This window comes from Ascaphus truei, chromosome 14, assembly GCF_040206685.1.
Source record: "Ascaphus truei isolate aAscTru1 chromosome 14, aAscTru1.hap1, whole genome shotgun sequence".
NCBI classification, from domain to species: Eukaryota; Metazoa; Chordata; class Amphibia; order Anura; family Ascaphidae; genus Ascaphus; species Ascaphus truei.
In genome coordinates, this window is record NC_134496.1 from 35393500 (window position 1) to 35410200 (window position 16701).

A 16701-nucleotide genomic window follows, 5' to 3' on the forward strand; every position below is an offset into this window, starting at 1 on the left:
AATCAGGTCTTAGCTTCCATACTGCAAAGAACAAACGTATCTGTGGCTATACCTGTGTCCATTTCCTCCATGTTACTCAGAAAATCTTCTGGTGTTGTTGGTATGCTGTAGCAGCCCAGACCTAGGCCACTGTCTGTGCTTTGTTCTCTGGAGTGGTATGGCCCACTGTGCATGGAAAAAGATAATACTATGGTAAGACGTTTTGTCTTTGCTGTCTACATAGCACAGTTCTGGCAGCTGACATATAATTAAGAGAAGGCAACGTTATCATATTTCCCTCTAATATATGAAATATGCAAGCTAATTCCTTCAGTCACTTTGTGAAGGTAACTAGAGATCTCCTGTAACTCCGATGCAAACTCCTAGTAACTTGCCTGTTGAGGAAAGGGTCAGATCCGTTGTTTGTTATAGATCTCATGTCCTGAGGCATGGCAGGTGGGCTCACTGTGTTCTGGACAGGGGCCATGCTTTCTGACTCCATGGGAATTTGTCGGCATAATGCAGCTTCCTAAATTGAGCAAAGACAGAGGAATTTCAAGTCAGAACAAATGTGTGTGCTCTTCATACAAGCAAGTCAATAACATTAATTTGTGTGTAAACAAAAATACTGGGTCCTAGCTTCCGAATATTTGTTAGAACATTCAATCAAATAAATTCAGATCCCAAAAGGATAGTATTTCACACCCAAAAAGGATCCTGTGCTGCTCAACTGATGCATGGTCACCAAAGGCTTCTTAGGAGTTGATGTAGAGATGTTAAGTACTTGTAGCCCTTGGCAAAGTAGTCAGGAGTTGTAATAAAGTGAAACCAATCAACTATGTAACACGTTCACTGTCAGAGTGCTCTGCAAAGTGTTTCAGGGTTAAATATCCATTTCTTTTTAATTTAAAACATTGTAAACACTAAACAGCTTCTCATCTTTAGGATCTGATTTCTGAACAGGAGAATACCAAAATACATTATTATTTTATACAACACAATGTTTCATACCCCGTCATTTAGAAATCAGACCTATCGATGTGGAGTTATAAATTACAGTGGTGACCATTACAGCAGGGCCCCGCTCTACGGCGGGTTCCGTTCCAGGCCGCAACCGTAAAGCGGAAATCGCCATAAAGCGGGGCCCTACTGTACCTTTGAAAACAGAGATGCAGAGCTGTAAACCGACTGTTTCGCTGACAAATGGCATCTGACAAGGAGTTGCGCAGGCGCTAAAACTGTTGCTTAGTGACAGCCGGATACTCAGCTGCTGAGCGCGTCATGCCGAAAATCGCCAGGAAAACAGAACAAGCGCCGGACCTAATGAATATGGGTATACATTGGGAAACTCTGTATGAGCGGAACGCTGTAAAGCGGAGCCCTGCTGTATATACGCTGGAAATATATTATTATATTGCTATATTATCTATAAATCTCTGAATGAAAATCACCAAAGGATGTCATGAAGATGTATATATTGATTATGCACATAACAGGACATGTTGGGCAACAAATCATTCAAATAGCTCCTGTGGAGGCAGAGTTGAGCAACTATATCCACAGTCCTAAAATCTTCTATGAAGACGAATGCAGGCCTCTCTGGCAGTGCAGGGGTTAAACACAGCATTTCAGATTTGAACCATCAGTAAACCATCTGATTTTCATAGAGTATCAAAAGATTAAAGGATGTTAATGTTTAGTGCTGACGTTGTTTTATAGCCAAGGAAATGTTTAAATTGTAGGTGCACAAAATAGTCGGGACTCTACACAAGACCACGGAGTTCAGCTCTCTAAGCCTTTGTATAAGGCACTGCTACAAAGACGTATGTTTACTTTGGCCTTCAGACTCAGTACAGTAGGGTGTGCAAATATGTGATGGACAAACCTTCTACAGCAAAGGGCTAGGTTAAAAACCAGCTCCTAAACTAGATGTAGACCATGTACAGTAATAGCGATAAAACAACATATCCCAGTACAACTCCGAATAACAGACTCCATAGGATTTTATGACAATGCAAATACCCTCTACAATATATCCCAACATATTGCAACAAAAAGAACAATGAAGCTGATTACATCTATTTATACTTTTAACAAGTAACTTATACATCAACAAGTTGTTTTGGGCAAGTAATGTGTTCTGTCCTGGAAACCACGTCTTCGAGAAAACCAGCCATGCTGCTTTCAGAACAGGTCTAAGCCTTGTTTTTATAATTATCAGTATTACTTTTAGAGAATAAAGTTAATCCTTTAATTAAAAAGGACAGGAGTTAAATGAAACAACAAGGCTGTTCCAATATGCCCCAATGACCTGGAGTCATTGGGTGGGTAAGCAACAGTCAAATGTCATCTTGCACATACAGAACAAGGAAGAAAAAACATGAATCATCTGCTGGGAGGAACCAAGCAGTGAGGCACGAGACTCTGTGTGCACGTGTTTTCCCGTTAATCGCCCCAAGAACATTCATGTTTTTAGTCAGGGATCCATATATTGATCTCACCTTTCCAGGTGCAAAAACACTACACTAAAAGTTCTATGGTGCCTCTGTAATGTGACTGTATTATTTCCCTTCAATAGTTTCTCTCTCTCATGCCTCAATTTTCCGTGTGTTTCATGACATCCAAACTCATATTTTGCACTTTCTTGTACAGTAAATGTAGACTTCTCTTTGGTACTAAACATGCTTTGTAAGAACAGTCATGATCATTTTAGGCAAAGTTGGCAAAGATGTAAATAGAAGGAAAAAAGAAAAAGTTAGCGGTGCCTAGACAGTTTTTTATTTTATTTTTACAAGAAATTGGTGAAAAAAAAAGACTGTGTAGCTTCCCAATAATTATCTTTTAAAAAGACTTGTCCCTTAGAGCAACTCCATTCCAAGAAAACTCTTTAGACAGATTAGTTGTCCCAAGCAGACAGCAGCACAAAAGGAGAGCTATTATTTACGGGTAATCCTGTCTGATGACAATCCGTAGGTGGGTAAACCACTGGAGAGCTTTGAAAGTCGTCTCATTGAAACTGCTAGATACCTGGAGGGGATGTATTTGGGTATCTTACTTTTCCATCACTGGGTATAATGACTCTCAGGACATAGCCAGAAGCTCTTTACGGTTATCCAACTATGACAAAGACTTGTCATACGTACTAGTAGGAAGGGGTCTAGTTAGTTTTCTCATTTGAAGACAAGTCATAATGTTATAGAATTACAATAGGGTTACTATTTGTAATGTTATCTGTAATATTACAATAGAGTAGAGTAGTGTAGAATACAAAGAGTTAAAATCAATATAAAACAGGTATGTCACTATTTTCTGCCTATTAGTCTAGTTGTAAACTAAACTATATGTAATCATTTTAAGCTTTGATTCAAATGACCCAATTATTTCACCATACTTAGATGGACTCTTGATGGACTACATAAGTGGACTGTGGATCAAAGTAGGTCAGCCTTTATTTTGTTTTTACTGACATCAGCTGTTCTTTAGGCTAAAGAAAGCACGAAGAATTAAAGGTCAAACAAATGCATGAAGAACCAGCACAGACAAACGTTTGGAGCTACAGCTGAGAAGAACAGGTGACCAGGAAGGGTAGATGATCACTGTGGTTGTTTTATGGATAGATGGTTAACTGGTTGGGATTTTTATAATGTGGCTATGAATCTGGTCAACCAAAAAATTATCATAATACAGAGGTGGAAACTTACAAGGACCAACATGCATCACACTTGGAGTGTTGTAATAGAAAAGTACCAATTTATTTCATGGAAACTTCATTAAAGTATATGGAGCCGATGAGACTAAGAATCAGTGATGCTAAGAGGATAGAATTGAGGGATGAGACTGTTACCTAGAAATTCACACTCTGGCCCATCTTTACTAAGTGGTGCTATTCCAAAAGACATCTTCCGGTGGTATGGCCTTTATCTTTGCTGGTATTAACTAATCCTCCACTTAAAATCTAAAACAGATATTTTCCAATAAGGCTCTTAAAAGGCCACCTCGAGGAATGTATACATTTATATTGTGGACTGAATTGTATGTTAAACAACTGTAAAGTCCATAGATAGATGTATATTAAAGGTTATTTTGTATATAGGAAAATATAGACTTTTGCCTGATCTGTCAAATTAATTATTGCCAACCACTAAGTGCGGTCGGTACACAATAAAATATACTTCCCATTTTTATTATCTTGTTTTATTTAAACCAACACAGAATTTCTGCTTTGAAGGTCACTTAGAAAAATATATCCAGCACGACACTGATGACCGTTGTATAATACGACTAGTTTAATCCAAATAAATACGGTATTATCAGCTAATTGCAGACTCCAAAAACTTAGGACGGTGACTTCACAAGGAGAGCATTTTTTCAATATATCCAATGCGGCTGCTTTAAACCAATAATAACAGTGTAACGCTGATGAAATTCTCTCTGCGTCATGAATATACATTGTACGCTTTACGAACGTATCAAATTGAAGGTCCATGGATGTTTTAACAAGTTCAAACTTGTATTTAGATATCTATTTAAGGCTTTTCAACAGCTGGGATTCAAATATGCCAGTTCTTTATTTTGTTTGAACTGCTGTAACCTCCTCTCAAAGCCTCACAAACTACTAATTGAACTAGGGGCTTTTAAATGTTATTTATTTTTTACGTGTTTCCTGGAAACTGCACTAGTTCACAATTACAGCCAAATGTTGCCCATGTTATTATGTGTCTCTTTTGGATCAGGGCAAACTTACTTACTGCTAATTTCCTTTGAAGTATAAATCTAACACATATTTCAAAGATATATGCAATCTATAGGATTGTCCTATAATGTTCTACTTATTTAAGATGGTTACCACTATGAAATCCCAGTTCAGTCCTTATTTCTGTGTCATTGGAGGTGTTTTACTGTATCAGTGGTCCATTGTAACAAAATGTCCTTATTCTAAGACAATAAACAATGTATCCAAGTTCTCTATTATATGTAGGAGCCATATTTACTAAGCAGTGCTACGCCACCGCTACGTATGGATGGATGGCCTTTTATGGCCCATTCAAGAGAATGGGCTGTAAAATGTCTTCCACCAAGGAGTAAGACGTCTTAGTAAAAATGGCTCACAATATTCCTACCCTACTTTGCAACCCAATATTGGACGTCGCCTCACACCGTCAATTCCATGTCAAGTGTCACTTTCTGCCTAGGTTTTAGAGCACAGAATGTGACAGGTAAGTAACATACTTATATTTTCACTGAGCCTACTATGGAATGACCCAGTTTTTTCTGTTTTGGGGGCATTGGATTGAAGGGGTTTTTCGTTGCGGAACCTCATTAATTTAAACTCCGGGAACCCTCGGCTTCTGGAGATTCGTACCTCCGTATTGGGTGCTGGCAGCCTCTCCGCTCCTGTGCCCTGCAGGCCAATAGGAAGCCGTGACGTCACACGGTGCTTTGAAAAGCAGAGAGATACTGGCACCCCCGTCCGAGGTAAGTTTGTCTGGAAGCAGGGGGGGGGATCCGGAGCTGAAATGAATGGCATTCGTATCCGGAGACCCCCTGCTTCAATTGTATGTTAAAAATAAACAATGCTTGCATGGATTGCCCCTTTAAAATGCACTAGCATAATTCAACCCCAGAATGTACCTTACGGTGTCCATGCCTTTGAAATAAGTAAATATTGCTAAAAGAGTGAGGGTTTGAAGGTGGTGTAAAGTGGCACAGATTTGATCTTACTTTTATGCTGCTCATATAGCGAAAAGAAGGAGTTGGACAGTTACCGATGCAGTAACCATTCATGTGAATGGACGTTGATGCATTCTTAGCTTTACGTTGCCCTGCTTCACGCTATATTGAATATGGGCCTCCCTATGTCCTGAACTCTATAGGGGCTATTGATTAGGTGTTTATAGTGCCAATCATGGCACTATGCCAGGGAAACTCGCATTTACTTGAATGGGCACTATCATAGCTTAATGGATAACCCCATTTGTCATGTCACGTTGTTGCAGAGATCTATTTCATGAGAATATTCCGGACTACCATTGTCCGTGGAGTTGACAGCAGAGAACATGAGACCTCTCCCACTGACCAAAGCTTCTCAATACATTTATATCTTAATCAACTTAACTTCCCAAATGTGAAACGGACAAAAATATAGAAACAAAACAGTAGATGTTAAAATGAAATCCTTAATTAGTTAGCAAGGCAAGTACCATAAATAATCAGTAATTGAGGGCTGTCTGATAAAAATAGACTTTCACTGTCCCTTTGTTAGCAGTTAAAAGTTCAGTTTAATTAACTTAAGTGACTCTTTCCGAAGGTGTCCTCTAGTTGCACATAGTAAAAACACAAACCCCAACAGGAAAACTCCCTGAAACTGGTATTCTCGCTCTGCTGGGTGTGTCTGCTTCCAACAGAGCAGCTGTCAGGTCTGGAATGGCTGGAAACAGCCAGCCAAGCAGGGACTGCTGTCAAGTTAAAAGGAGAATACAGAGACCTGCCAGAGGAATTCCACACCCTTTCACCCAAACCCTTCAGCCCCATTCCAGTTGCTCAGCAACTATAAGCAGCACTAACTCAGCATTTTTCTGGACAGGTTGCATTAAAGACAAACAAAGCAGGAGTGAAGGATTAGCTTATGGACAACATACTTCTTACAATGAAATCTTCATGGGGGATTTGCTGCACTCTATCACTCCTGTAGCTAAAAAGGTGAAAAGTCATGTATTGTATTACTGGTATAGATGTTGAAAAAGAAAAGGAACATGAAGGTGCCTTGTTGCAGACATCAACATTTCCAGTTGATTTTTTACGGGACTGTCGCGGTTTGGGCGTCGGCCTTTTAGCACCAGGGTTTCGGACTTCGATGGACGCTCACTGATAAAAACGGGCGCTTTTACGTAAAAATCCAATTTTTGGGGCCTAGGAACGCGTGGATCTTCTCTGGCAGTGAAAGGGTTTTAAAGACATGGCGAAGCCCAATGAAAAACAAAAAGAAAAACTAAAAAATTAAACGGCATGTATATAATATAACAACATGTACTTCAGGATAGCACTCTTCCCCCAATGGGACTCAAAGTGCTACACAATTATAATATAGTAGCGCAGTGTGCAGCATTATACATAGGATTGCAGACACAGTCCCTGCCCGCAGAGCTTACAATCTATGTCTTTTCGTGCATGCGGCACAGGGAGAAAAAGTGAAATGCCCACAGTCACAAGGAGCCCCTCCTTCATTTTCACCAGCCCTTATATAAGAAAAATATTAGCAATGGCTCCAAATGAATGAAGGAAAATCAGAAATAAAAACTAAGAGTTCTATTTATGACGTGAAACAGGGGAAACTATTGTAGCTTATTGAGGCATAAGAAAATCAATATCTCAAAATGCTTGCTACAGAAAAGTGCAAAAGATGTATAGAGTCAGGGCTATGGAAGAAAGCACCGATGATGAGACATTTAGCACACAGTACAGGCATACCCCGCATTAACGTACGCAATGGGACTGGAGCATGTATGTAAAGCGAAAATGTACTTAAAGTGAAGCACTCCCTTTTTCCCACTTATCGATGCATGTACTGTACTGCAATCGTCATATATACGTGCCTAACTGATGTAAATAACGCATTTGTAACAGGCTCTATAGTCTCCCCGCTTGCGCACAGCTTCGGTACAGGTAAGGAGCTGGTATTGCTGTTCAGGACGTGCTGACAGGCGCATGCGTGAACTGTCGTTTGCCTATTGGGCGACATGTACTTACTCGCGAGTGTACTTAAAGTGAGTGTCCTTAAAGCGGGGTATGCCTGTATAACATTTATGGGTATTTTATGCATATTTTGGGTATCATTATTGCCATATATATTATTTTACCACTAATATTTATGGTGTTTTCACATATCCAATAACTTCATCAGATCCAAGTGCTTTTTGTCATGGCCATTCTACTTCCATTTTCCTGGAACACTAAAAGGTAAAACAAAGCTAGAAAGTAAGGCTGAGTCCCCGGCGGTCACAGCGACGCGCGCTACAACATGCGTGCCACACACCACAGCACCGCCCTCTATGGGGCAGGCCCCAGTGGCTGTGTGTGTGTGAGCGCGCAATGTGCTGTGGCGCGTACGCCGGCAGGGAAGTCAAGAATGTTGTCTTCCCGTGCTGCGGTCACGTGGTCGGGGCTCAGCCAATGGGCAGGGCAGTTATGCCCCATTATGGCCGTGCCCCCCCCGTCATGGCCCCGCCCCCTTGACCTCCCCCTACAGACCGCCTATCGCGGCTGTAGTCTCTTCATGCGCCGCCATGCCGCCAGGCGCGCGTGCAGCAGGGAGGACTGAGGCCGTAGCCCAAGGACACAGATGTGGGGAGGGACTAATCACGCCTCCTCCTCTTCGCTCCCGGTTTTGTGCGGAGTCGTTTTCATACCAGGAAACCTAGGTGATAAACAGTTTATAAACCCCCAGTTTCTGCTTCACACGGACAATGCTGCGTTTACTCAAGCGATGGGCACGCCTACCACAAGCTATCATTTGATACAAGGTCATGGGGCCAATTAATATAATAACCAGGTTTTTATTATTAGTCAACTGCTTAAGGAAACGCAGACATGAGAGAAAGGTGTGGCCTACGAAAGAAGAATTGTAAGTAAACCCCTTTATTTGCACCCCGAGACCCACTCTTAATTACAGGGTGGTCACCAAAGACACCAACAAGGAAGCGGCTTCAAGTGGATGTTGCACCCTTTTGTTTGGGTATATTGTTGCACTTTCTGCTTGGGTAGAGCACCCAAAAAAAAGCGCCGACAGCACCCAGGGCGATAGAATGAAATATATATTTAGTACAGCAGCAACACCCCAGTGACCCATATGAATATACTATATAATTTAGCCAAGTGCAAGTGTACCAAAACATGCATCAATATACACACAGACACACACACACACACATATATATATATATATATATATATATATATATATATATATATATATATATATATATATAAAGCTGTGACCATGTAGCAAGCTTAAGCCTATAGGGAACCATGTCAAAAATGGTTTTGAAGCAAAAGGTGACACTGTGTGTCCATTTGCATGTCATTTCCCAGAATCCCTTGCTGCAGTGGAAGTGCTGTGTTATAATGGTGAAAGGCGGGGTTGCAGACCTGTCTAAGACATGCAAATGAGTATACAGGAATATTTCCATTTGATATATATATTTCCTTACAAGAGAGTGATCATCAGATAAGGCGCGATTGCGCTGAAATATCTTTTATGTGGCTTTGTTAGAACAAGTAATGGATACATAGTACATCCTTATTAATTATCATAGTGTGGCAATTAACTCCTCATTGATACCTCAGTCACTGATGCCTATGGACAGGGGTGTGCAACACGGGTCTTCAAGGGCCACCAACAGTCCAGGTTTGAAGGATATCCCTGCTTCAGCAAAGGTAGCCCAATAAAAATGACTGAGCCACTGATTGAGCTACCTGTGCTGAAGCAGGGATATCCTTAATAATACCCTGGCTTGTTGGTGGCCCATAAGGACTGGAGTAGAGCACCCCTGCTATAGTCCGTCTGCAATTATACCTGTCTCATGAGCTCCTCCTGGCGCATCCGGATACGTTCTCTCTCCATCTGGATCCTCTGGAGTCTGAGCTTCTGTTGCTGCTGCTGCTGGGTGGTGAGAGCATTGGGCAAGTTGATCAGTGGTGCTTGATGGTTCTGGGTGGGATGGGTCTGCTGTGATATCGGTGGGCTGGAAGTCATCTGTTGCTGGTGCTGGTGATTCATCACTATAAAAAAGAAATAAAGGAAGATAAATTACATAGTTACATAGTATAACTTGTACAAATTGACCTGTTGGAGGTGAATCGGATGCTTTACAAATCCTGTGTGTACAGTATGAGTTTTTTTGTTTGTTTAAAACATTTCAGGATTTAAAACACTATGTCTGCATCATTTATGAACATCTGCAAAGTTATGAGAGTAATAGATGTATTGCCTGGTTTTAATAACATTATTTCTTATAGCGCTTTTCCCCCAATGGCTCAAAGCGCTTCCCAAACACAGTGTAGTGCTCAGTACGCAGCACATAGGAATTGTTACAGGCTGAGTCCCTGCCCAGTTGAGCTTACAATCTATGTTCTTGGTGCCTGAGGCACAGGGAGATAAAGTGACTTGCCCAAGGTCACAAGGAGCTGAACCAGTCATTGACTGAGCCACCTGTGGTGAAGCAGGGATATCCTTAAAAACTGACCTGTTTGTGGCCCTTGGGGACTGCAGTTGGCCACTCCTGTTCTAAAGCTTTAATATAACCCTACTTTACAAATGCACCAATTAACCTAAGCTGCAGTGGTAGCGTTGGGTTTTGGTTAAATCAACAAGGAAGCATTTTGCATGCGTTTATCCCCGGGCCACCCACTTTAGACGCGCACCTGATCCTCAGTTAATCTCAACCACATATTTCTCAGCAGCAGAAATGAGTAAACGTTTGCGCTTAAATTGCGAACCTGGCAAAATTAGCAACCCCCCTTCTTCCCCGAAAAAAATCAAACTTTGCCAATGAAAGGTCCCCGCAGCCTGAAATGTGGGTTTTGCTGGGAAGGTGAGAGGAGAAACAGGGGAAGGGGAGAGAGTGAGCGGGGTAGGGGTAAGAGAGAGTACAAATAAGCTAATTTAAATATGAAAATAAGCTAATGTAAATATAAATATAAGCTTGTTTCTCAGGTGTGTTCAAGTGAGTTTTGGGAGGGTTACAAGTCAGTCACTAGGCACGCTGGGTCTCTCTCTCTGGCTATCTCTTTCCTTCATTCTTGTTTCAACTGGTCAATTTTGTCCAAAATGTATCTAACTTTTTGGCAAATGTGTGAACGTCTTCGAACATAAGAGCACAACACAGGCGAAGCAAAATGAAGGCACATCTGCACATCTCTGCTCAGCAGTTTCCATTTGTTTTTGTAACCTTATCTCTGGGTGTGTCCAGATATTTAAACTACTGCCTTGCTGGAAAGTACTAACACATTCTCTGCTCTGAAGAATAACACCATATGGAGGGTTCATCGCAAGGGCTTCCTTAAAGTCACAAACTCGTACTCACAGCAAAAAGAAACATATGTTAGTAGTCTGTAAAAAAAGTCCTATGTGCAATGCTGCTTACCGCGCACTATACTGCAACTGTGAAGCGCTTTGAGTCCCATTGGGAGGAAAGTGCTACATGAAATAAAGTTATTATTAATAACACACACACTGTCGATTATTAATAACACTTCATTGGCCATCAAAGGACAAATAAGTTACATGCAATTATATAAATAGGGTAAACCCTACTTTAAAATGTCTTATATTATAGCATGGTTGTTGAAGACCATAAACCAGGTGAATAGTGAGACTGATGACAATTTAAAAGCATACTCATTGAGATGTAATTTAAGCTTTTCACTGCCAAATGTGCCTGCTATACAATAACATTGTAGGCACCACCTGTGCTAGCAAAAGTATTTGTGTGTAGGAAGCCACCAAGTCTAAATCAGTGAGGCCAGACATGTATGTTACAAGAATGAATAGATAATGATGCCAACCAGTCATCCAAATATCAGAGAGTTAGTGCTGCCCCGAGGAATGTTCCAGGGAACATCATTGATGGCATAACAATTAAAATCACTTTCTAAGCATATCAATCCTTCAGATGCCAAAACATTCAGGCGTAAATCAGTTTGGAGATGTGTAGAACCGACTACATATAATAGGGAAGAGCGAAGCTCAACCTAGCTCTTTCTTCTCTCTCTCATGCATTTTTTAGTAGCCTTGTAGTCAAAGTCAAGTGATGGGACATCACGTGGGACATGCGCAGAATGTTCGCATGAGGTCGCAAACATGCTAAAATGTGCCCTTTCTGGGTCGCCAAAAAAAACCCACCAGACTCACGGATGCATTTTGGACAGTTTCACACATCTCCAAAGGCTATGTTAATAGTAGTGATTTTTCGCCTCTGATCTTTTCATGGCTGATTGGTTAATGAAACATTGTAACGTAGTGTGACCACTGTTAAGCGAGTCCATGGTTGGAGACGTGTGACTTTGGGCAGATGCCATCACATTTATGGAAGGATCCATTTTTAAACAGCATTTCTTTGCCATTGCACTCCTGGCTGGACCTGTACAGTACAGGGAGAGTAGTATTTGATATGCTCGTATGCAGACAGCAACAGTATTAAGGAGGCAGGTCCTAACTGGACAGATTGCCAACTACTAAAGTTTCACTATTCCTGCATCAGCAAACTCTGGATCCAGCCGAGAGCCATTTTTACTCTTCCCACCGTTTGTTTGTATGTTTGCACCTTAACTCATGGGAATGTATGTCGGTGTCAGGCAGCAGAGTCTGATGGAAACCATGTGTCTGTGGTTCTATGGGTAGAAACCTTGCTGGCTTTATTTTGTCACTACACTTATTTCTTTGCGAATGAGAGAGAGAGGGGGAAGAAAATGGGAGGTTGGCCCCTTCTACTCCCTCTCCCCTGTCTCTGCCAACAAAGAGACGTTTGTTACACATATTTCTCAGAAGCAGCATTCGCCTTCCAACAAGATCAGCGAAAATGCTGCGTTTCTTTTTCACACGCGGTGAACTTTGTTCCAAAAATCTGCAAAGTATTACATGTAAAAAAAAAAGTTACAGTTTCAATGACAGCCCTACAACACAAATGCAATTAACCGCTTCAGTGCTGGAAAAGCCAGCGATATATCAAGAGCAAAAACTCAGCAAGGCTCAGAGACTGGATACTTTACTGTGAGGTCTATTACATGAGTGGTGCTGGTGCTGTACTCCAGTCCTCAAGACCCCACCCAACAGGTCAGGATATCCCTGCTTCAGCATAGGTAGTCGAAGACTGGGCCACTGATTGAGCCACCTGTGCTGAAGTTGGGATATCCTGAAAACCTGACCTATTGGATGGCGTCAAGGACTGCAGTTGAGCCCCCCTGTATTACATGATGTTATTATGGATACAGATACACTGGTCTTGCTTGTCCACTGTACACAATGGACCAGGGCTACATCAATTGCATAGCTGGCTTTTCCTCCCTGCTTCACAGCTTCAGGACTAGACTGGAGACCATGTGTCGATTACCTGGCCCCCTGTACATGGCTGATAACAGACTTCTGTGGCCAATGAGTAGTCCTGTCCTAGAATGTTCCAACTCATTCCACAGACGGGGGGAACTTCGCTCACAGCTCAATGTCACATATACAGGAGGGCCCCGGGCATGCGGCGGATTCCGTTCTAAGGGCCCGCCGCAAAGCGAAAATCGCCGTGTGCGCATGCGCAAACCGGCAATTTCCCCCTTCTGCGCACGCGCAACCTCCGTTTGGCGTGCGCCACCTTTGTTCTGCGCATGCGCACCCTCGGCAACCACCCATTCTGCGCATGCGCGACCACTGACTTCCCCCGTTCTCCGCATTTCGCAGACATGGCGGCCCCCTTCTTGGTACCACTGTATACCGTTTTCATTTCGTTTTTGACACTTAGCCCCTGCTTTACAATCAGTTAGTAAATTTAATTTGGCGTCACCTACATTTCAGTGGATTAAACCCGCCATTTTGTTTCCCCTTATAGGGGACGGTACAGGCGCTACCTTCAGCTGTAAATACCATGGGAACCAAGATACCTTTTCAGCTGCAGACGCGCTAGCTTCCAATCCATGTAAAATAAAAAAAAATGGGGGGGGCCGGTGTATGGGGGTAATTTGACAGGGGGGCTTCACCTTTGAGAGAAAAGTGAAATGAAAACAAAATCCCCATTATACAGATCTCACGCTGGCTCGTCTTATGATCATGTGACAGTATTATGTATGCCAGGGGCGGCCAACTCCAGTCTTCAAGGGCCACCAACAGGTCAGGCTTTCAGAATATCCCTGCTTCAGCACAGGTGACTCAATCAGTGGCTCAGCCTTCAACTGATTGAGCCACCTGTGCTGAAGCAGGGATATCCTGGAAATTCGACCTGTTGGTGGCCCCCTTGAGGACTGGAGTTGTCCACCCTTGATGTATGCAATATTAGTTACACTGTAAGTTATCTTATCCCATTGTACTGTTTCACTTAACATTGGTTATTAAGTTCAATACTCACCAGCACCAGAGGCGTGCAAGCAATGGAAAATAGAAACACATACATTAGTGAAAAAACAATATTATTCTTTAAAAAAAATTTTTTTATGGTGATGTTGCAGAGAACACTGGAGGTAATCGACATTAACCCATTAACTTCCAGAGCTGGCAGCGCAGGGCTTCAGACATACAATTAGTAGAAAACAACGTACATATTAATTTTGACTTCTCCACGCCCAAATGTGGTAAATAAATATATATATTTATATTTGGAGGGTTTTTTTTTTTACCAAAAAAAGACAGCAAACTTTGTAGGACTTTGAAACACAAACGGCTCTTTGCTTTCATATAAATATACATTTTCTTGTCTTTTGACAGCACGTGTAATATATATATATTTTTTTCTAATGGGCTGGATGATCTATTTTACCTAAAGCATCAATTCCCCTTCAAAATACATTGGTAGCTAAATCCATATTATACTGCAGCTTTTTTCCTTAAAAGAAAAACAAGCTATTGTTACAATTTTTTTTTGAAGGATTAGAGATCTTCTTTTTTCTTTGCTTTTCTCCTGCGGTTTTTCCCCCCTAATCCGGCTTTCTATGGAAGCCATTTTTAACAGGCCTCAGAAATGAAAAATCGCCCTTTTAAAGGCTAGAAATCAATGGGAGACAAAAACGATTTTAAGAACAGCAGTGCAGTTTACTGGTTTTTTATTTTTTTTACACTTTCAGCGCTGAGGGAGTTAAAGACCTATTTTTCCCAGGAGGTATTGCTATTTCAATGATGTTTACCGATTCAGGAAATGCTGGTACAAAGCCGGAGGCGGAGGAACAAAGCCTGGGAAAATTGTCTGTCGTGACCACTTTCTCTGCGAGGACCGCGTGTGCATTTGCGTCCATGTATATCAGGGGTGGCCAACTCCAGTCCTCAACGGCCACCATCAGGTCAGGTTTTCAGGATATCCCTGCTTCAGCGCAGGTGGCTCAGTCCTAATGATCGAGCTACTGATTGAGCCACCTGTGCTGAAGCAGGGATATCCTGAAAACCTGACCTGTCTCGAGGACGGCGTTTGGCCACCCCTGTTATATAGCAATGTACAGAACCTCGCAGCGGCTAATGAACCAGCGAAGGAAATATGGGGTCTGTGTGCGTCAGGGAATTCAGTGTTAGGTTTTTTTTTTCCTCTCCATCTTTATCTCGTGTTCCATACAGCTAAAACGACCATTATTTCATGATATCCTCTCCGAACAATGGGAGAGTTCCACCCGCCTCCCAGCAGGATATGGAAAAGTCTGAGCCATGTGTTTATTGCACCAGATTACGGTAACTGTTCATTGTTTGGGGTTTCCTGGTAATTTTATTTCAAACAAACAGGAGAAGCAGCAGGTGCGACATGGAATGGTTTGTGCCAATATTATGATACCGATTAAAAAGGAGCAATCCAAGCAATATCCTACATGTGTTTTTTATTATTTTTAAATAAATCCGTTCTGTAGTATTAGATAATACTACCTGTTTTTATTTTAAAAACTCTCAATGCCATCTTTAATATACTGAGCATCTTTTGATTTCTAGAGCAAGTTTTAGCTCACTCCCAAGCAGTGCAAGATTTTTGTAACACTTTCCTGATTGTGATCATTTGTTGCCAATATTCCCAGCAGTTTGAGCTGCAAACTATAACAATAGATAATGTTACCTTAGTAATAAAATAATACATTGTAGCTGCTGAGTTACACTGACCGTAGGCTTCATTTGAAACAGAAAGGCAGCCATTTAGTGAACCCACGGGAGACCTAATCGATCCTCAGTTTAGGTAGTCAAAGGCTGCATATATTAAAAGAAAAAAAAAGGTTTTTTTTTTTTTTTAAATGCTTGGATTGCCTCTTTAAATGCCACTTTGAGATTGTCACCAGCAACTATTAAAATCTTCCCTTTTTATTCCAAGGTAATCCTTTGCAGTGATTCAAATCCAGAGTTCCATAGGGCAACTCAAACTAACCTGTAAGGATACCCACGGGAAAACCAGATTAGGAGTGGATTTTAGTGTAATGTTGGTTAACAATTTTGTTATACAAGTCAATTACTCGAAAACCGGAAATGACATTTGCAAGCACTGTCATTCTTATTTTAAATGGTCGAAACAGCTGTCTGTGAGTAGGGTTTGCTGGCTATGCACTTCTTTAACCCAGGCTGTGCTGAAAAGTTGTGAAATACGGCAAGCATAGGCTTATAGGCTTATTGGGGTCAATGTTAAAATGGACTAGAAACAAAAAGTGACACACTGTGCACTCAATTCTGGGAAATTACATGTCACTTTGTGCTCATTTCCCAGAATCCCAGGCTGCAGTGGCAGCATTGTATGCTAAGAGACAATGGGGAAAGATAGGGCTCCAGACCTGTCTGAGACGTTCAAATGCTCCACAAGTGCTATTTTTATTTATTATAATTGTAAAAGTAATGATATATTATGTGAACTTCAATCAACTTAACTACTTCTAAACGGAGGAGTGATGCATGAGCTAATCTGTGAGGTACCCCCTGTAAGTGAACATGTTTCAGTATAATACAGCACCAAGTATAAACAGAAGTGTATACTACTTATAACATGGGCTCTCAACTCCTGTCCTCAAGACCGG

The 16701-nt window shown here is 41.5% G+C and overlaps 1 protein-coding gene across 1 annotated transcript in view; it reads right to left on the bottom strand.

Moving 5' to 3' along the window:
• Nucleotides 1-2: 2 nt before the first annotated feature.
• WWTR1 (WW domain containing transcription regulator 1) overlaps nt 3-16701 on the bottom strand; it is a 63245-nt gene continuing 46546 nt past the window's right edge. Inside the window, exons 3-5 of the mRNA XM_075569416.1 lie at nt 9551-9756; nt 375-508; nt 3-165 (exon numbers count right to left, since the gene is read on the bottom strand). Coding sequence (XP_075425531.1) covers nt 3-165; nt 375-508; nt 9551-9756 — 503 coding nt within the window. The remainder of the gene's footprint in view (nt 166-374; nt 509-9550; nt 9757-16701) is intronic.